The sequence below is a fragment of the Leptinotarsa decemlineata genome, unplaced genomic scaffold (assembly GCF_025532065.1).
Source record: "Leptinotarsa decemlineata unplaced genomic scaffold, Ldec_3_MD MMD2_tig00000576_RagTag_RagTag, whole genome shotgun sequence".
Taxonomy (NCBI): domain Eukaryota; kingdom Metazoa; phylum Arthropoda; class Insecta; order Coleoptera; family Chrysomelidae; genus Leptinotarsa; species Leptinotarsa decemlineata.
The window spans coordinates 9963758-9987121 of record NW_027412551.1 but is presented as its reverse complement, the minus strand read 5'-3'; the positions used below and the strand labels follow the sequence as shown (position 1 = coordinate 9987121).

General features: G+C 36.4%; 1 protein-coding gene across 3 annotated transcripts in view; it reads left to right on the top strand.

Annotated features, from left to right (window-relative positions):
* Nucleotides 1-23364, top strand: part of kek5 (leucine-rich repeat, immunoglobulin-like domain-containing kekkon 5 protein) — a 233473-nt gene that overhangs the window by 198365 nt on the left and 11744 nt on the right. For 2 of the 3 annotated variants that reach the window (XM_023169091.2, XM_074174421.1), the window contains one exon: nt 19496-20951. In XM_023169091.2, the coding sequence (XP_023024859.1) occupies nt 19496-20951 (1456 nt within the window). Of the gene's footprint in view, nt 1-19242; nt 19382-19495; nt 20952-23364 lie in introns of those variants that run through there. The other variant, XM_023169099.2, reaches the window with a different exon arrangement.

Sequence of the window (23364 nt, the reverse complement as noted above, 5' to 3'; positions counted from 1 at the left end):
GCACCAGACAAGACTTAACTTGAGAAGCTAGTTTCTGACTTCCAAACTTGTTCCTGAGCCTTTTACTACGTCGTAACAGAAGTTTTTTGGACATATAACCACATATTAGTTCTGTTGGCAGCGAAGGATCATTTGTTAATTATTAATCTCACCTAAAATGTATAATATTTCTTTATATCCGGCTCGAAGGACCATTTGTTAATTATTAATCTTACATGATATGTATAATATTTCTTCATATCAGGCCGAATGGCAGATTTTTGATAATTTTTGAAATTGGGCTTTCAGAGAGTCAAAAACAGTACTTTTTTTCTTAACTTAGCTACTGATATAAATTAACGTCAATATAAATTAGTCCAGGAATTCAAACAGTAACAGTTATCCTGGTCATGGACATCGTATGTCAGTTTCAATTAGACAGTGACCACCACAACAGGATTAAATATTAGCAAAAAACATCTTCAATAAAATTAAGTTGCAACAATCATCTGGGAAGTACCCACTTCCAGGATGTTTTTTCTTTGAGAAATTGGCATTTTCCGGCCTAGTCCATGAAGTACATACTTCGCAGACTTCGTAATAAACTATAAAAAGCAGCAGCAATAGTGAGTTTTAAAAATGTGCCTCATAAAATTTTCAATGCAGCTGCTCCTACATCACAATTATTGCCTCAACTTTAATACAATGAAAATAAGAATTATAATCAAAGAACATAAACTGTCACAGCCGGAAATAACTGTATGAATTTCCGGGTTTTTTGCCCGTGGCAGTGAAGAAATGCACTGTATAAATTTCCTTTTTTTTCTTAGATTTTTGTTTTTTCAAACCGCAATTGGGTTTTATATCCCTGAATACGTGGACTTATCCAAAAATAAAGTGAATGTTCAAATTTCGCGAAATTTCGATTAGCGATTTTTTAGTTTTTTCATGTAGGTGCCCTCGTCTCGAATATATTTTCACAATTTCAGCTGTTTAGCATGTTTAGTTCGTTGGTGAGAGAGAGGCATAAAAGTTAGATGTATTTTGCTTGTTCGGCGATTTTGTGGTAGGTATCCAAAAAATGGATCAAAGAATTTGCATCAAATTTCACTGAAAAAATTCAATTGAGTGCTCACGAATATTTGAAATGTTGACAGCCGATCAACCGAAGAAAATGTTGTGAAAGTGAGGAAAATTGTTATGGACAATCGTCGAATCACAATTAGAGAAGTTTTCTTGGATTACCATGGCGTAGCACATCAGAAATTTTTGCCTTATTGCCTCATCGACCATAAGGATTATTATCGTGAAGTTATAATCGGCTTGCAAGAAGCACTACGAAGAAAACGTCCGGTATTGTAGAAAACAATGTATGCCTTTTGCATCACGATGCACCTGCTCACTCTTCATTCCTTGTTCGTAATTTTTTGGCCAGAAACAACGCTGTAATCATGCCTCACCCACCATATTCACCAGATTAGGCCTCATGCGACTTTTTCTTGTTCCCAATATTAAAGAGACCCATGAAAGGACGGCGTTTTATGACAATTAAGGAGATGAAAAGGGAATCGCCAAAGAGCTCCAGTACATACAAAAAAGCATAAAAAGGCTAGAACAAACGTATAATATCAAAGGAGGACGGCGTATATTTCCATGAGATGGTGGTCAATCTGCGTTTCGCTTTCAAGAGATTGATAAATGCTTTTTTCGAAAGTATCAAATGAGTGGTATACTATCTTCTCATGCTCCTATATAAGTCAGACTCAGGAAACTATTATAGCGACAGCTCTACTTTCATATAGTGCCGATCCATCATGAGTTGTCTCTCTCGAACATAAATGTGTTATGGAGTGGTCAGTAGAATTCGTCCGACCTTGTTAGCAATTTGATGAATCGACGAATTATATTCCAAATTATGTTGTTCATTAGAATACGGTAATTATCATAAATATATCGTGACAGAATTGGATTGATGTAGGTACGTTGGAATAGAACCGTCCTAGTTCAATAAACTGTCTGAATTGGTGAAAATAGGGTGGAAATATTTAAAAAATTCGTAACAAGAAAAATCGAATTTGTACACCTCTACATTTTTTTTTCAAAAATAACCGCATCAACCGCGAAGGCTTATTAGCGGAGGAACAATTAGGTATAATTATATTTTATGTAATAAATGAATAGATTTCCAAAAGGTTACTAAAGAGTTCAAGTTCACCACGTCTAGGACAGAACTGAGATCACTGGGAAGTCATGCTTCTTGTCTTTCATATTCAAAAACTGGGCACTCCAGGATAATGTGTTTTACACTGTTGATTACCCCACAAATATCACCCTCCGCAGCATATTCTTTCTTCATTTGGTGTTGGTGTGTTAGTCTTGTGTGTCCGATTCTGAGGCGAGTAAGAATGATTTGATGTCTTCGTTGGGCCGATTGGTAGTTCTGGAAGCGCATGTCGGGATTTATCTCGCGTATTCTATTTGATTCCATGGCCATCCATCTTTATTTCCAAGTGTTTGCTATTAGTTTCTTTATGAAATTAAAGTAATCTGACCCACTTCCAAAATACGTTCAATAAGTATTTTATCAGCATTCTCAAAAATTTTTGATAAAATAATAACACAACAAATCAAAGTATATTTGGATACAGCTAACATATTTCCAGAAGTGCAATCTGGATTTTTTTTATTTATTTATTGATTTATACATTTAAGTAGGACCATCCTGAATTACAAAAAAAAAATAGTCAACATACGTATTTCATACTAAATATAACTTATAATAAATGTAAGTATAAAAATATATAATAAATTTGAGTATTAATATACATATACACACATATATACACATATAAAGACACATATATACATATCTATAAAGTTAAATACAGTATAGACTGATGGTGGAATTTTTTTTTCAATTATAATACAAAATCAAATTTTGTTTGAATTCTGGTATACTTCTTGACTCTTTAACATATTGTGGTAAACTATTGTACTGAATTAATCCTTTAAAAAATAAATTTTTTACATTATATGAGGTACTCTGCCTGACCTCTAGTATTGTATTTGTGGATTTGGTTTACAGTTATAATACACATACTTATGTAAGTTGGAGTCAGTTCTTGTATCATTTCATAGATATAGATCATAGTTAAGTACGTCAGTCTTCGCTCCACAGTATACAACTGTAAAGTTTCCAGCATCAATGATATAGGAGTTGACCTACTACATCGCAATACTATTCTAATTGCTCGATTTTGTAGCTTTTGTAATTGGAATATTTTATTAAGATCAAAGCAGTATAGGAATGTAGGGCAATATTCAAAATGAGGTTGAATGATGATAGTCTTATAAACAATTATTCTGGAATTCAGACTTAAGTTTTGGCTCTAGAAAATGAATATAGTTTTTCAAACATTTTTTTTATATAAATGATAAATGATTATCCAACATAAATCCCAGATATTCAAATTCCTTTACAATTTCAATTTTTTCATTATTTATTTCTATGTTAATGTTACTACTATTTATTTGTTTATATTTATAAGGTGTAGTAATTATCATTGCCTTACTTACGTTCAACTTCAATTTATTCATTTTCAAATATCTATCCATATTTTTCAGAACATCATTTATTTTGATCACTGCTCTATCGATATTCCCATCACTTACTGATATCAGAGTATCATTTGCGAATATATGAATGTAGTCACATTCAACATATTTTTCCATATCATTAATATACATTAAAAACAATAGATGGCCTAAAATACTACCCTGAGGAACTCCATGATTCACTGTAATAGCTGACGACATTACGTCACAAATTTTTGTTGTCTGTTTTCTATTTGTAAGGTATCCTCTGATCCAATCGAGAACTCTCTACACCATATTTATTTAGTTTTTTTAATAATATCTCTCTATTTACTGTTTCAAAAGCCCGTACAGATGATTACTCATTTTTTGAAACTACTTATGCCGATATTTCTCCTCCCTTTCAGGAAGTCCTGTACAGGTTAAAAAAATCAAGTTCCTTCCATCTTTCAGCTGTTCCATCCTCTCATCCTCCGGGGTGTTTTCCATCCGATAAAGCCTTCGGCAGAATCCGCTTTCAGAAGAGAACTCAATTTATAATGTGGAGAGCACCTGTACAGTACAGTAGAACATGAAGCACTAGTATCTAGAATGGCCTGAGGTTTCTCGAGATACAGATATCACTTCAGTTTCCTATTGATTCAGAGGGAAACAAGGTATTTCACATGTATTGAACCGGATATAACGGGAAAAGGAGAGGGTGTGTTTCTGCTGCTGGTAAACGATATCCATTGCAAACCTGTGAATGTTTGTCGTTTGCGTTTCAGTTGTTCAATATTATTCATCAAAACATATCATGTTATTGTTCCAACAAACTTAGTTGAAGTGGGTTGTTCCGACGAAATTGTGTACATGTTGGTGACAATTGTTGAATGTAAACTCAGATTCTGAAAATGTGAAATACATAATTTCAAATCACAGAATCAAACTATTTTCAGTAAGAATAAGGTTTATATAATACGTATCATATAAGGTCTTTTGTAATTTCAGATATATTTCTCACAGTTTACATTATATTTCAATTCTAATATAATTTATATTCTTATGCAGATTATGTGAAACATGTTCTTCCTTACGAATCAGTAGAGAGTTGTCCTGAACATTTCGAAAAGAAAATTAGATTAGATAATTTAGGAAACACTTGCTACATGAATAGCACTTTACAAGTGTTGTTCATGACGAAGAATTTCAAGAACGAGAACAAGAATGTTTCCTACTCATTCACCAAACTCAAACATCTGTTCATGCAGCTGCAGTTTCGTAAGAAGGTATCATCTTTCCCTCCAACCGATTTCCTGGAGTCTTTGAAGTCCACTAGATACTCGTTAGGACAACAAGAGGATTGCTCCGAATGTTTGTGGTCCTTGTTGAATACTCTTTGTGAATAAAAAAATAAGCAGAATCAATACCCCTGACCGCTCTGGATTGAATGGTTCCGTACAGTCTTTCTCATCTTGTGTTTGTAAATATTTTGCTGTAAAAATCGTCACTTGTTTACTTTGTAGTAAATGTTCAAGAGATAGCAAAAACGTATATGAATTTCTGGACTAGCGTTTCCTGATATGACTAATAACCAGTCCGTGCAAAGCTTATTGTTGAATCATCTGAAAATGGAACTTTTAACAGGCGGTGATCGACTGTATTGCCAAATATGCGCCAAACTAAATGACTGTTACAAGAAAACAAGTATAGCTGAGGCACCAGTCAATCTAATAACAACATTGATGATCTTCAACCATGACTAAACCTCTGACGGAAGCACCAAACTCTTACGAAGGTTCGAAATGATAGCCGATGATAGCCGACCAGTATTATATTCTTCATTGTTCACTATAGTTCTGGCGTTGAATCTGGTCATTATTACGCCTTGGTGTAAGACGAAACAGACTGGTTTGAGTTTCACGATAGTCGTGTAACTAAGTGTTCTGGCGATGTGTTAAATTTATTGGAGCCTCTGGAGACACCCTACATTTTGTTTTATGAGAGAGAGGACATTGGCAGATCAACATCTTCAGATGATGTGGTGCTGCAGGTTTTTCCGGATTTTTCTGCAGCTGAAAAAGGAAATGCGCCACTGGAATCAATGAAGTCGCCCCGGAGTGTCAATTGATTTTTGTTGTTGTTTTATAATTTCATGATTTGTATTTTGGAAGTGTTATCCCTTACTTCTTCGTTGTCATCTTCCGACCGCTGTAGTGTTTCAAAGTCCTCTTCTTTATCGTCTTCAACGACATTTGTCTCCTGGTCTTCTATGATTTCGGGGTTAAAGGTTATGTCTTCATTGAGGCATGCTCGCCAATAACACTGGCCCCCGATTTTCACATCATGAACCACAACTCCTCTTGCTCTTACAGAATATTGTCTTGAGCAATTTCTCTGGAGCATGTGCTGAAACTTTCGTTATAAGTTCCAGGAATTTGTTACGCATTGTCCAACCCCATACCTGGGATTCCAAAGCTTGCCCTAACCAAGTTTGAAATTGATAATAAACACGATTGAAATAAAATTAATGGAGTTCTATCCCATGGTTCTATGGTGATTGAGACACGTGTCGAGGTGTTGAAAATAACGGTTTGATGTTGGGAAAGAAGTCCAGTAATACTCATTACTGCACCAAATGTTCCAAACAGTACATCACTAGTACGATTGAAATTTGAAATTTTGGTGAGCTACTGGACTAATCGGTGGAATATTTGATGATTGCCCGAGTTCATTCAGTTAGTTAGGTTAAGTTAGGTCTACAGTGAGTTGGTCTATTCGACCCTCCACGGCAACCCGCAAGGGTATATTTTGGCTCACACCTATTCACATTCGACCAAATAAACCCCGTCTTCTTAACGAAGCCGATTAGTTTGTTTCAGGTGAGATGGTAAGAGTACGGCTCTGCGGAACTTTAAAAACCTGATTCGGTTCACAGCGGGGCAGGCACAAAGTATATGCTCTGCTGTTTCATCATTTTCCAAACAGAGGCGACACACACTGTCTTCCGACAGTCCGAGTCTCTGCATATGCTAATTCAAATGACAGTGGCCTGTAAGAAGGCCTGTTAGACATCGTAGTTCATCCCTACTGTAATCCAACAACTGTTTGGTATCAAGCTTCGAAGGGTGAATAAACGCCTTGGAGTGAGCCATCCCCGGAAGATTCTGCCAAAAGTCCATAAATATTCTTGATATCCAGGCGTTCAATGTTTGTTTGGTAAAGCCTAAAGCGATGCCAATGACAGGTTCTGGTCCGATGAAGCTGCTTGCAGCACTCTCCTTTACCAGGGACTCAGCAGCCTCATTGCCTTCCAAGCCAGTATGGCCAGGAATCCAGACCAGAGAACATTTGTTAAGTCTTCTTATCGAGGAGAGTGTTTTTGGCAATTTGCTACTAATTTAGACGTTGCTCGGTAGGAGCCAAGAGCTTCCAACGCCGCATGACTGTCCGATAAAATTTGTATCGACTTGTGTATGAGGTTGAAATACAGTCGCTTAGGTTCCTAGGCAGTTAGATATCTCTGTCCTGGGTCTGCGACTAAAAACACCTGCACCAGAACCGGAAAGTGTTTTTGATCCATCTGTGAACCAACAACTATCCGCTTTTAATCGGAAAATCCAGTCTTCTCTACTCGGGAACAGTACGTTATGAGGCAGTTCGTGGTTGACAGTTGGAGGCAGAGGTCATTTCCAGAAAGCTGTAACTTCCAGTAGTATAATGCACTATGCATTAAATTGATTTGTACAATTGGCAAGTCTGTATGTAGTCCATCTAGCCTCTTTCTCTAAAAAAATATGGAGAGGGGGTAGATCTAGAAGGATCTCCATGGCCGCTGACGTTGTGGTACTGATGGCAACCCTGATAGCCAGACAAGCCTGTCTCTGTAAGCCAGAGAGCTTCACCTGGGCCGTTTTCTGTAAAGCCTTTAGCCACCAGGCAATTGCACCATAAGTGATCATTGGTGTGACAATCGTCACATAAATCCAATGGATTTGTTTGGGACCTAAACCCCAAGTTTCACCACAAATCTTTCGACATGTCCATAAAGAAAAACTTTTTCCAAGTAAGCGTTCCAGGTGAGCTTTTTATCAAGGACAATGCTAAGATATTTTACCTCCGTTCCAAATGGAATGACCTCACCATTGAGGGAAAGTGGCGTCAGATCGTCCAATTTTCTCCTCCTGGTGAAGGGGATTATCACAGTTTTGCTGGGGTTGACAGACATTTGCTCCCTCAGGCACCAACTGTGAACAACGTCCAACGTGCATTGGAGGATATTACAAGCTATCCTTTCCGACGTGGAAGGTGACAAGGTTATCTGCATAAGCTTGCAGATCCACTTTTCTTCTGTCGAGGGCATCAAGCAGACTATGCATCAGGAGCGACCACAGAAGGGGTGATAGTACCCCACCTTGAGGACATCCCTTGGTGACTCTGAATCTAATGGCCTCGCCTTGAAGAGTCGTAGTAGCAGTTCTGTTTACCAGCATGGCATAAATCCAGGCAGTTATGGTCGATTCTTTCCCTTTCCTAGCCATTGACGATCCTATAGATTTAGGTAGTGCATTGTCAAATGCTCCTTCAATATCAAGAAATACAGCAACCACTAAAGAGAATATCCTGTTGATGAGTTAGAGTAACAGTTAATAAGGAATAAAAATTATCAATGAATATGTATTCACCAATAATTAACAAACACTTTAGCGTGTTTTTGACCGGGACTACCTAATTTTGACTAAGATAACTGGACCATACGACTAACCATAACAAGGTTATGGTTAGGTTAAGTTCAAAGTGAGTGGATCTGTCGAAATCGATCAAATAAATTCAGTCTTTTGACAAAACCGATCAACTTATATGTTGAGTGATCTGTCAGGTCAGTTGTCATTATTGAAACTTTGCCAAACGCGGAAAACCAATACCTGAATCGGCCCGGAGCGTACAGGCAAAAAGTAGCTAATATTTCATCGTTTTACAAACAGAAACGACACACACTTCCGATAATCCAAGTACCTACATATGATGTGTCTGTACCGATCCTTCACATGTTGGCAGAGGTCTCGAAAATTCTTACAGTTCAAGTGTTCTCTATTGACGTCATTGACAGGTTCTGTTCCGATTTGAAATCGGATAGTGCCATACCTTGATCATGTGTTATCAAAACTCTCTAAAAAAACCGGATTAAGCTCATGAGGCAGGAAGGAATTTTGTAGATCTAAAATTGGCAACAGACCGATTACAGGGATTTAATACAACGAACATTATCCCATTATCAACTTGAAATCTAACCGGGAAATTTCTTGGTGAAATGAAGATCCAATACTTTTAAGGAGTAAAAGAGGTTTTGTTTAAACGTTTAAACGTTATGAATCATATCAGGAATTATACTAAGTGATAATTCGATTACGAAAATCATCCAAAAATCAGAATCATCAAAGAACAACGGACTCAATTCGGGTAACTTTGCGGGCTACTCTACTAGTCTGCTTCATTCACAAGGAAAGGCTCTATTAAAATGCTGAAAAACAGTCAATGTAAGAAGATGCCAGATGACATTCTCATGTCAACAGTCACTATATTCATAAATATAGCTCCTCACGATGATGTCTGCAAACTTTTATGAATAAAATAATCAGCTAAAAAGTCACGGTCAAAATACTGTGAGATACTACAAAACAATGAAGAATTATTACAGCTTTGGAAATATAATAATAATAATAATGTTTATTCACAGATATATCATTATATACATTTGATAGAGAATTTATTTGAACAAACAGACAATATCACAAAAGTCACAGAAGTGACTTTTGCGTGATAACATAAATATGACAGATAATAACAATATAAATAACACATAAATAATAATAATAATGATAATAATTGAAATATTACATTTTCACAATGACATGTTGAAATATCTCAATCATAAAATAAAAAGTATTGAAATACCAATCAATCAGTTTTTAATACATTTTGTTAAAGTAATATCAAACGTAGGAAGAAATTCATCTTGACAGTTCAAATTTAATTTTTCAGGTCATACCAGTTGTTATCTGTATAAAAAAGGACAGTATCATCAGCAAAGCTTGTGATTTTTCCACTTTTTTTCCACACATAGTAGGTCGTTGAGGTATATTGTGAATAATATTGGTCCCAGTACCGTTCCTTGGGGTACTCCACATGTAATGGATTTTTTCCGACTCGTTTTCCCTTTGAATTTCAATATTTGCCCTCGGTCTGTTAGATAATTCTTTAATAAATCATTTAACGAACCTCTTATACCTATGTCTTCAAGTTTTCGTAGAAGAATGGAATGGTCAACGGTATCGAAAGCCTTCGTGAGATCTATAAATACTGCTATTGATCGAATACCTTTATCTAATGCATTGTATATGTCTCCAGTTAAGACCTGAATTGCGTCCTGGGTAGATTTTCCCTCCCTAAACCCGTATTGTGTTGTTGAAAGCAATCCATATTTGTTAATGAATTTACTCAATCTAGTTTTCAAAATTTTTTCTAGGATGGCGAGGTTTGAAATTAAGGAAATAGGTCTATAGTTACTCATATCAGTTTTATCTCCGCTTTTATAAATAGATGTGACTACCGACAGCTTAAAGGCAGAGGGAAATTCACCGGTTTCCAGAGTTTATCAATTATAATATTTAATGGTCTTTTCATATAGCCTGCTATGAGTTTTTATGTTTCTGCCTTTAAACCGTCGATTCCCGGAACCTTTTTATTTTTCAGTTCAGATATAACATTTTTTATTTCCTGTTCATCAAAAAAATAGTTTTCTCATGAATTTTTTTATGTTCTACATAATTTAAGGGCTTCTCAATTTGTTTTGCTAAGTTTTTGCCGATATTAATGAAAAAATCATTGAATTTCTCTGCGATTTCAGAAGGTTCGTTTATCATCCTGCCGTTTTGATCTCTAATGGTGTTTGTTTCTTCACTCTTCTGGATATTCAACATTTCATTTACAGTTTTCCATAGTTTCTTTGAAACGTTTTGTTCATTACTTATTCTTTTCTTATAATAATCGTTTTTAGCTTTTTTAATTTGTTTTTCTAGTTTCTTTTCAAACTCTGAAAATTTCCTCTTCAATGTTTCATTTTCCGGGTGTTTTTTTGTGTCACGATACAATCTATTTTTTTTCGTTCACGGAATCAACCAAATGTTTTATTATCCTAATGTATTTTGTGCAATTTCTAATACAGTTCTGTAGAGTAGTTATGAATGCGTCTGTCATAGATATCATAAATGCCTGATCAGATTTGAAATCTACAGTGAAACAAATACAGAATCAGTCTTGAGTACAAAAATTGATTTGCGTTTATTTTAAGCGGGCAAAATTTTTCATTACTTTTTTGATATCTACTGCATCAAATTCATGAATGTACAATGTGTTGAATCAAATTATTGCTAACCTTCCAGATGATTATGGCTAGATCCCCAAGGCCATTCAAAATTGAAGGATAACATTTTTCCTTGAAAACAAAAACCCATTGATCTGAGCGATTTTTTGTAAAAAAATCGACGTTGTTCGTTTGTATCATCACACCCTATATATGCTTGAACATGAAGCGAATTCCCAACAGTATATTCTCAAATTAGACACCCCTTCTTAATACTTGATACCAGAAAATTCCGTCACGTGCCTATTTCACAAGACCATCTATCAAGAATGTTTAAAAATATCGGCATTATCTCAGTCTCCGAGACTCCGAGGCAATCAATCAGTCTGGCTGGGGACAAACTACCCTTGTTTTATTTTCAATATGACAGGTTTATTTCAGCGATTTCGTCGAAGCGTACTTAATGACTCTTCAATATAGTTCCTCTATTGAATTATGAATTATTGGAATATTAAAAAAGTTCACTCGTAAATACTCTATTTAATGGATTGTGATATTCGAGAATAGGCTTCAAAAATATGATACTTTGGAATTAGTATTATTCCCAATATTGTACTACAGTATTAGATATTCAGTGGTTCAGTGAAAATAAATTGTTTCCTTAAGTCAACAGTAATGGAATAATGTGTTTCTGTGTTTATTATATTTTTACCCATTCAGGTATCCCACAAGCATGATTACTTTTTTATTTTAATAATTTATTCGAGGGTAAATTCTGGAAACACTTTTTTTCAAATATATTTCTGTGACTGTTGAAAAAATGATCAATTACAAGACCATTTCTTGATAACTAGTTAATTTTTTTTCCAAATTTGAATGTTTTACCTCTTTTCAGTTCATTTTCAATGATGTTGTTGAGCGATTTTCGGCCATTCAAATTGAACCAAAGCGCTGCCAAAACAGCCCGAATAATCAACCGGGAATTTGGCAATGGTAGTGTTAATTGACTCACTGTCATTAGTTGGTTTGCGAAATTTGTTTCGGTGATTTTAGCCTCGAAGATGAGCCCCGAAGTGGTCGATCTACTACACGACAACGCACGTCCTCTCGTTTCACAATTCATGGTCCAAAAATTTAACGAATCGATCGTCGAAGTTCTGCTTCAGCCACCATACTCCCCAAATCTCTCGCCAACTGACTATACCATTATTTCGAGTACTTCGATAACTTTTTCACCGGTAGAACCATCACCAATCAGGACCAGTAAAAACGTCCTTCGTTGACTTCATCGAATACCTAGCACATAATTTTCATGATGATGAAATTAATCGACTTGTGTTACATTGGAAAATGCGCCGATTCAAACCACGCTCATTTTGAATAAGTTGAATAATTATTCACTGATATATTACAGTATTGCAGTTCAAAGTAGACTCATAAAAACGGCGAAAACTTGAAAAAACCCAGTACTGACGAAAGTATATGTTACACGAATATGTTTCCATAACTTTCATTTACAACCGTATTTCACAATAACAGAGGCAACACAATTTCAACAGCAAATTTCAAAACAGATCAATTTCAATCTAGTATTGGAATATTGAGCAAATTTGTTGAATTTTTTTAAATGTGACGGTTTGCAATGGCGAGATCAAGTGTAGCCAACATCATAACTTGAAAAACTTGCACTGTTTCAAGTCAAGTGTATATTCAGTCAACTAATTTGCAATGTCGCCAATAACAAAATAAGAAGTATACTATACATTTAAAATTTTCAATCACAACAACTGCGTTTTATAGTTGCGATTAATTTGAAGTGGTTCATGTCATTTTTGAGACACAGAATGGAGCACGATCTTAATTGCATAACATCAATCTAGGAGTACCACAAGGATCTATACTGGGTCCTTGATTTTCCTTATGTTCATCAATGATCTGCCAGAGTATATGAATGCCGATTGCTTAGTATCATCTATATGCCAATGATGTATCTGTTGCATTTTACAGTAAAAATGAATGTGAATTGGATGAGAAAGTTAACGAACTTCATAACAAATTCAGTAACTGGCGTGTCTCTACTCGATTAATACTCAAACACAACAAAACCATTCTTATGCAATACTCTATAAAAAACAATAGTATGGTCTCGGAAATAAGTACTTATACGTAACGGGACATTGATTACATCAGAATTTACGAAGTTTTTAGGCACGTTCTTAGACTTCAATCTATCCTTCAGAAATTGTATCGATCATATCAGCAAGAAAGTAAATAGTGGGGGTATTATGCCATTCTGCAGATGAAGAACATATTCAATAAGCTTCAACTTATCAATATTTACTATGCCCCCATATATCCTATAGTATAGTTGTCAGGGGTAATGCAGTAACATCTCAAAGATTGTTGATATCACAGAAGAGAATAATACGCCTCATTTTCGGAATTAAACGTACAGATTCTTGCAAACCCTACTTTATTGAAAACAAAATCCTCACTGTGCCATGTATATACATCATGAAATCATTATTGGCAATTGAATTACAACTCTCTAACCTCCCGACAAGTGGTGATAATCACAACTATAATACAAGATACGGTACTCGCTTGCAGATACCACAACTTAGAACAACCCTGTTCGAAAATGTCCCTTCCTTTACAGGAAGGGACAACTATACAATAAGCTGCCTGAGGATATTGCGAGTGAGAGGAATTATAGAATAATCAAAAACAAACTGAGAAAGCTCCTAATCAGTAAATCTGTTTAAAATCTGTTTTCCGTTAATCAGCTGTCGCCCCCATACGAACGACAGCTCTCAGAAGTTGAGATACTTGTGCGAGCTAAGGACTAACGAGGTCTTACCTTTTAACGTGTGAATGCATTTTGAATGTATTTTAAATATGTATTTTATACTCTTAGGTATATGACCGGTGATAATTATCATAATATTACTTTATAATTTTAACTGTTATTCAAGATTTTATATATACATGTGCAGTGTTCTCTTTTTTTTTCTGTTCCAATATCATTTGAATTGTGATCTGACTGAAATAAAATTATTATTATTGATATTATTATTATAAAACTTCGATTAACATGGTATATATCCAAATAGTCTACTAAGGGTTTTACTCTTTCAATAATTTGAGGCATAATATTAACAAATTTATCTCTGGATAAGATGAGCAATGTTCAAAAACGATTATGAATGTTGTAGAAGATTTACCACACATAGGCACATATGTATTTTAGAATATCGATAATGGTAGTGTAAATAAATATCTCTTAAAAATAGTATTTACTTGCAGATTCACATGCATGAAACAAATATTACAAATTTCAATGAATATTTTTTAAAGAATCCTTTAAAACACTTTTCTGGAAAGTTTGGAAAAGCAAACACACAGAGGAATAGTGTAGGAGATATAGGAGTGTACAGAGTGGGCCAAATTGCACACTTTCAAAGGGAAACTCCTGTTTTCAAACTAAATAGATGAAAACTGATTGCTAAAGCTTAAAATTATCTTTCAAAGAATGCAGCACAGTTGATGTTTTACTAATTGAAATATAGAGCTTTTTTTTCATGTACACTCTGAAACGCACCCTTTGAACAAGTAGCCTTTGGACGACGCGACGCAGCGAAATTGTTCAGTAGTAGCTATCAAATGTTGAGAATTAATCAATGTTGAGTCACTCAAACACATAGTTTCGATAAAACTGATAACAATTGATACTGTATTTACTACTAATAAATGAAACTTCAACAGTGATAATAATTATGATAAAGAACAAACAACGAAATATATTTCCACAAAGATAGTGTTCGAGATGTCTACCAGCTTCTCCTACATACAGGCGACACCTTTTCTGAACGTTTTTTTGCCGAATTAATTATTTCAGTAGAAGTGAGAGAAGAAAAACGTTGCATCACTGCCGCTTCCAATTCGTATCTAGAATTCGATAGGAATTCAAAAATAAGATTTTTCAACCTTCCCCAGAGGTAAAAGTCTATAGGCGTTAGGTCCGGGGACCTGGCCGGCCAACGGTTGGGTCCTTGGTTGGCTATACAATTATTACCAGAATTTGCAGCCAAAAAATTGGTAACAGTTGCAGTTTTGTGAGGCGAAGCCCCGTCATGTTGAAAATATATTTTTCTGAGCTCCATTAGTGGCAGTTCATCAACAAGAGGTTCTATATTTTCCATTAGAAATGAACGGGCCGATAATTCTACCCCTGAAAAGACCTGCCCTCATACTAAATCCAAATCTTCCTTGACTTCTCTGCTCCTTAATTGAATGAGGATTTAGTTGTGCCCAAGTATAAGAATTGTAGCGATTGAAAATGCAGGCACTGCTCACACAAGCATCGTTTGTACAAATACAATTTAACGAAAAATCACGCACTTGGTTAAAACTTTCCATGGAACCACTGGCAAAAAGCCATGCAGCGTTCAAAATTTCCTGGTCTCAATTGATGAACTCTTTTGGGCCTGTATGGCTTGAATTTGTGTTTTTCCATAATCCTCGTAACGTTGGTTCTTGGTAAGTCTGTTGATATTTTCAAATTTCGCGTTGACGTTTTGGGATTATTTTCAACAGCTCCTTAAACGACTATTCCTTTCTACACCTTATTCCTATTTGATTCATATAATATTAAAATAAAATTTTGGAATATGGTTTCTATTGAATTTTCATTGAATACAGAGCACGGTACCCCAGAGCATAGACAGACATAGTTAGACCCATGATAACATACGGTGTAGTGACTTGGTGGACAAGAACAAGGCATTTTTCACAATTTTCCTGTATTTTTTCACAAGTTAATTGCTGGAAAGAAAATAAATAAATAAATCGGGTACGGCTAGCCTATTAGGCGGCATACAAAGGCTGGCGTGCCTAAGTGTCGCGGGAGCAGAGAGAACAGCCCCAACTGCAGCACTTAAGGTCCTACTCGGACTACCACCAATCAGCCAGTCACACGGTGCAGAATACTTGAAACTGTACAATGAACTGAAATCAGATCCAATACAGTTCCGCAGTACAACTTTCAGAAAGATTTCAAAATCATCATACCAAGAAGAGACTGACAGAACAGCCCACTGGTGAAAGCGGAAAAAACTTGGTATACAGATGGCTCGAAGGCCTAAGAAGAAGTGGAAGCCGTTATATACAGAGGCAGAGCAAAGACGAGAATCACACTCAGCCTCGGACATAATGCAACTGGGTTCCAGTCAGAAGTAGCGGCCATCGAACACTGTATAGGGGAAATAAACAGGCAGAAGGTCACAAATAAAACCATTGCCATTTTCTCCGACTGTTAGGCGGCAATTAAGGCGGTCACTCTAGCTTGGGTACCCAGACATGAGGCTCACAAGGGCAATGAGGAGGCCGATCTTCTAGCTCATGAAGGCGCATCCAAGGCTATGATCGGCTCAGAACCCTTCTGCAGGGTAAAGAAAGCATGTATCCATAAATTCATGCATCCATAAATTCATGGATGCAAGCCGAATTGATAGATTGGTGGAATAAGCTTCCAGGAATGGGGTGAGCGAAAGAATTCATAAAGAAACCATCGGCATCGTCCAGATTCACGGAAGACCTCTTAAACCACAACCGTTGTAAGGGTAGTGGTGGGTCTACTAACGGGGCATAGCCGACTCAGGAAATATATGAGCAACATGGGTCTGACAGAAGAATCCCAATGCAAGTTCTGTCAAGAAGAAGAGGAAACCGCACTGCATGTGCTCTGTGAATTCGAAGCGATAGCAAAGCTCAGACACGCAAGATGCGGGGAAGAGAAACCAGAGGCTGCCAGCTATATGAAGAGGTCAGTGTCAAGGCTATGGAGTCTTATAAAAGAGGTCAACCTAGACAATGAGCTCTAACTACCAAGGAGCATCACAACAGATCTGAAAAGGTCGCAGTGCTGAAAAGGCACAGTATCTGAGAGCACAGTATCTAAGAGCACAGTACCCCAAAAATCCTTCTGATGCCATTCAGGCACGAACATAATAATTTAGGATTGATGACGCAATTATATCATTTCCTCCATAACCATAACCACCAGGTCATATATTTTTTGATGGTTCTACAAAAGAAATGTATTTACTCTGTGTTAATTTCATTCACTACTAATCAATTTCATCTGCACCAAAGTTCCTCTGGATTATCAGCATTTTTTACAAGAGAAGTATAATGCTCATATAAGTCAACGAGAGAAGATAAGTGGTCCCAATATAGAGCCTTGAGGATCTGTTTGTCAATCGATACTCATCATTTTCAACAATTGAATATAGTTATCGCAGTCATTAATGTCAAAAGATTGATAGATTAAGTGAGTCGTAGATATACTCCGAAGAAGTGTAGAATTAACTCATGTGATGCAATTGATTGATTCCTGAGGAAATTACATAATGTATTCAAGTAACATTTTCATCTAAAAGCCGAAGTGAATACAATACCTTCTACTAAACGAATTTTTCTATCCTTGTCGGCAGAACTCCTACTGAATTAACCTTTTCGTCTTCTTCCAGAAAGTAATGAATGTCTAAATATCACGTGAACACAGTTCCTAATGTATATCCGAGTATGCCATGGAACTGCTTTCTTGCTTCCACCTTAAATCTCAGATTTATCCAGGTCGACAGTTACGGAATTCTGGACGGGCAATCTTGCGATAATTAGTTTCGTACGGGTTTGAAGATTCATGGACAACAAGCTAGCGGTTACCTGGAAAATTTATATGGTGGGTGAGGAACGTCTTTCCTGCAACCACAAAAACTGCACAGCCATGATAAGTGGAGTTTGGGAATGGGGGTCATTCGGACGTATATGAAGGGTCTTTCAGAGCTTTCTGTGAATTTTCAAGATATATTGTTTCACTATTCAACTGGCATGGTCTCAAATTTATTTATTCATTTATTTATTTCATACACAATTCTACAGGATGAACCCAATTACAGAATAGGTAGTAACAGTGGCATTTACAAATATGTACTTACATAATATAATTTGTGAATCTACAGTGTCACACATAAAGTCCGCATCAAATGGGATTTTTTTTTGTTCATCTCTTCAAGCAACTTTTGATATCTCCATTAGGTTGTGCTTTAAAATTGACATGCATATGACCGATCAAGTGATTTTTCTTCCCTGTCCAATTTGACATTTTTTCCAAAAAATGTTCAGAAAAGCAGTTATTGCTCGAAATTTCGAAAATCGGTAAAGAGAAAAGATGATTGTTTTTTCATTTTTTACCCATACACCAATTTTTAGCTCTCTAGTACAAATTTAGTTTTTTTACAGTTTTTCGAAAATTTGACATTTGCAGATTTCTCAAATTTAGCCAAACCTCAACAAAGTTAGTGCTTTATGCCTAACTTATCTTTCCAACGCATTTTTATTACCAATTGCAATTCTAAATACAACTTATTTCGCAAAAATTTAAAACACCAGAAAAAATTATGCCAAAAATGATGCAAAGTTGATACAGTTTTTAAAAACAGATAAATATTTCACTTTATTTCCACTTTTTGCGAAATAGCTTGATACATAAGCATAATTAAAAAACAATATCAATGAAAAGTCAATAATTTATTCTTTACTGCACTTTTCAAACAGTTAAACTTTGATTTACTAATTATGAAAAATTACAACGCAATTAAACTAAGGGTACTGTGGAAACAATTGAACTGAACTGAATAAGCAAAATATTTTATTGTCATACGACATTTGTTGAATAACTCAAAATAGTGTTTATCAGTTTTAGATTTAAAATAGTTTATTCGTTGTCTAGTGTGTTGTTAAAAATGCTGAATCTTCAAGAGAAAATTGAAATCGTTTTAATATGCGGCGAGAATACCGGTCGTCAGCATAACTAATAATGTGAGCTTAATTTGTGTCTGAGTTAATGTTGTTTATGTCATTGATGAATATGATAAACAGTATCGGACCTAGTATACTGCCCTGTGGAACTCCCAAAGATGTATCCAAGACCTCTGATCGTAATACTCGTATTTATTGATTCTGATTGAACTATACTTTTACAAATCAGGAAATCGGATATAGTTTTTATTAAAACATGCACTACGAAAGGAGATCATTCAAAACATGTCTCGATAAAATATTCATACGTCTATATCCTTTTTGTAGATTTTGGATTGTCTCGACATTCACTCTAACGAGAATCGAAACAGAAGTTATCACATCTACTGCATTTAACCTATGCTAGAATGTTATCTTTGCCCTTCCTGTAATTTTATGAAGCAGACATTTTTGTAACGTTGGCTCAACCCGTCGAACATCATATGCTCTCTTATCTTTTATCATTTTTTAATCTATGATACATCTACAGTTCTCGGAAACACGTTGTGAAGTCTCACTTGTGATAGTAAACGTTAAAATCCTGAACAGGAACAAAGCATATTTCGTAGCAATGGCATTTTCATCACCACCCATGAATTATTTGAGGTTAAACAGTATTATTATGGATGTTCTCATTTGTTGTTTTATCTCCGATGTTATTGTGATATTCACAGTGAGCTTTTAATTAATCATTCTCAACTCTTTTTCTATTTGTTGCAGATGCTGTACTCAAAGCGCCAGATGATCATGGATTTCAGAACTCTTTATCTTTTGGCTCTCTGGATCATATCAGTGTCTGCTCAAGAAGACTGGGAACTACACTGCAACAAATGCCATTGCCTCTGGGTGAGCGGCAAGAAAACTGCCAACTGCGCAGGTCGCGGTTTTGACGTCATTCCTGATGACCTCAGTGTCGACATCAGAGAAATCGATTTCTCCAACAATTTCTTCTACTCTCTTGAACGAGACGTATTCAGTAAAGCCCACTTATCAGACGTGCAGAAACTAAAACTACAAAATTGTAGCATAGGAAAAGTGAGTGAGTTGGCTTTTAGCAAATTGAGGATCATCATCGAACTGAACCTCGCCATGAATAGCATCGATAAGTTGGATAAAAACTTATTCAGAGACACCATCAAATTGAGAACTTTAACGCTGAGCTATAACAAAATCAAAGTTTTGGAAGAAGGCCTGTTTTACAACCTGACATTCTTGCAAAAAATTTTGTTGGACCATAATGAAATTGAGAACATTTCTGCGAAGACTTTCGAAATCTTGCCGTCACTGAAACACATTTCCTTGGCGCACAATAAAATACAACGAATCACTTTCGATATGAAAGATAATTTGCCAAAACTTAGCAGTTTGAGTGTTGAGGGAAACCCCTGGGAGTGCGATTGCCTTCTGCGTGAATTCAGAAACAGTGCTCAGAAGAACAATCTGATAACCACCTCCATAACGTGCCAAAACCCTCCCAGATTGCATGGTCGTTCGTGGTTAGATAATATTATATTCGCGTGTGATCCTAAAGTAGTGGAAGCTGGACCATCCTCGACAATTGAAGCCCGAACTTCCAACGTGACTCTAACCTGTAAAGTAATTGGAGACCCCATTCCAGACGTAGACTGGATGACCAACGGAGCCATCATAGAACGAGACCCAAGAAGAAATAAGCAGAAGTACATGACTTCCAAAGACACGATAGATGGGGTCACGTGGAACAACCTGACCATCATCAGCGTAAGCTACAAAGACCGTGGCGACTACAAATGTATAGCCAAGAATCCAGGCGGCGAAGATTCCAGAAACGTCACGATTGTCGTGCCAAGCGATGCTTTTCTTGGACCTGGCATGATAGGCACCTACTCATCCAGCACCTACTTGATAATCGGTTTGTCGATAGGTTTCTTGGTGGTGTTACTCATAGTCCTCGTCATCCTCTTCTGTTTCTGTAGAAGAAGTACTCACGGTTTCCATTCGAAGAGGAGGGATAATGAGGGTAGTACGGAGGAGTTTGGTATGAGCACGGGGCAAGCGGATGTGAAGAAGGGGCTAATCACCGATATTAATCCAGTCACGAAGCCACCACGCTCCACAGTGCCGCCATCTGTTGTCAGTGGAGGAACTGAAGTGAGCGATGTCAAGAGAAACTTATTGGACAGCGACTCTATGTTAGGTGAGTAGAAGTACGCTTGTTTTCACTTTATCAGTTACGCTTTGATCGGTATTACTGTTTGTGACAATCAGGAATTCTCTTTACTGGCTGACTGCATTTGCTCATTCATATTTTTTTCTCCTACGAGTTATTCCGTACATGATATCTTTTCTTTGATTCTGCCGGGCAGAACTAGCCTTTCTGGATAGAAATCTGCACCTTCAGAGTATGGTATGTTTTATACACGATACTCAGAGGTCAGCAAACTGTGAGTAAGGATGTTAGACAACTTGGCCACACCTGCTGTAGTCTTTCAATTGTATGGTAACGTATTTCGAAAGTTTTTTAAATACCTTGAAGTAGGCTGATCCTAGCTCCTTCCAAGACAATGATAGATTTCGTCAAAAGTCTAAAATATTTCTTGCAGTCTACTCTAGGTTTGGCAGAGCCTAAAGCGTTACTCATAATAAGTTCTTGACCGATGAAAGCGCCTGCAGCGCCGTCGTTACCTTCCAGGCCGGTGTTGAGAAGAATCCAGACCAGAAATAATTCTAAATCTTCCTATTGAGGAGAGGATTTTTGGTAGTTCATGAAACCTCCGTCGTTACCTTGCAGGCCAGTGTTGAGAAAAATCCAGACCAGAACCATTTGTAAATCTTCCTATTGAGGAGGGTTTTTTTTGGAGTCCAGTACCAACAAATTAGGATCAATTTGGTCTGCTATGAAAATATGCACAATTATGTATGTTGTTCAGTTCTCTGTACAGAAAGGTATGAAGAGGAGGCAGGTCTGAAAGGATTTCAATGGACTCTGTCGATATGGGGCTGATGGTACCGTACATAGCCATGCAAGTCAGAGTCTGTACACCAGAGAACTGAACCGTAAAGAATTCGGCCACCAGGAGATAGTTGTTCCTCAAAGATCGCTAACATAATATAGAATATCTGAAAATATAGAAAACTAATGAAAACGATAATAAAAACACAATACAAAATAAACAGCGTGAAAATATAGATACTGAAGGGCATCATAGGGCAATAATCTGTAATACCAAAAAAATATATATATTCTATCAATTTGGTCTTGACTATCAAGAAATTTGCGTTTGTTCCCAGCAGTACAAAACCTGGCAAAATGGTTAAGGCTTTCGCTCGTGCGAGTGGCTAGCTTCTTCAGAGGTTTATACATCCTGAGAATTCTCCGATGACTGGATATTACGGCTGCGTAGAGCGTATTTATGTTGACTCTGCAGGTAGATTGGTGTGCTAATACCTGTACCTGGATTAGGTAAATTGTATAAATTACGAAATATACCTAATCCAGATACTGGCCACTCCCACCGGCGAAACGTCAGGAAGACTTTCCAAAAATTGACGTCCGTCAATCCGAAAAATAGTGAGTGACCAAACCTGATATGATTTCCAGTCCTATATTATTTTTGTGCTACTGTGAATGAAACCAATATGAATGAAACCAATATCTAATACAATACAACTTTTTAACCACAATTTGATATATTTTCCAGCCTAGGAATAGTTCAAAAGTTACTGAATATATATCCTTTGAGTGAATATTTTTTCCAATTACCAAATGTGCCTTGTTCCTGCGGAAGTTTAATTTAGAACGTTTGTCTTTGTTCATCTTGTTTATTCAATTTTATAGTATGTTTGTGTCAATTTTCCTGTTTAATCCTGTATGAAAACAATTGGGAGCGTAATTTGTAAATAAAAAGTTTTTGACGGTACGTAACCCCTAGTTTATAATAATGCAAGGTAAGGTAAGGTAAGGTAATGCAGAGAGGTAAGGTAAGGTATCCATTTTTTACGTTCACGAAAAAGTAAAGTATGAAGAATTGCCGTAGTGATTATAGGTTTTGGTAATTTTTTGGATATATCCGCTTTTTGATTGGTCGGAGGTAAGAACGCAACGCAGGAAGTTGAAAGTAGCGAACTTGTTACCTTGCGTTACCTTGCCTTACCGACGTTACCTTACCTTACTTTTTATCTAGAACGCAAGTGTGTTTTCTCAATGCTTCAACTTTCTTACCTTACCTTACCTCGTTACCTTGCGTTTTTATAATTTAGGGGTAAGTATTCGCCCGTTTGGGTGAATTTATGACACTCAGACATAATCATGACATTTTGACCTGTCATTGTCAGTTAAAACTTGAAATATATTAGGTTGTTTCAAACGTTTTGTCCGTTTTCATGAGACTACTTCAAAAGTGCATTTTACACCAGCCGCTGACTAAACCATACAGTAACCATGGTCTTTTTTTGGTGAGCTTTCGCTTTTGGAAAGTGCCTGCATGGTTCATTGGTATCCAACCGCTGTTCTGAACGTCTCCTGATTTATTTTTTGGGTTGTTTTGGCAGCGTTTTGGTTCAATTTGAATTCGTAGAGAAAAATTGGTCGAAAATTGCTCAACATCATC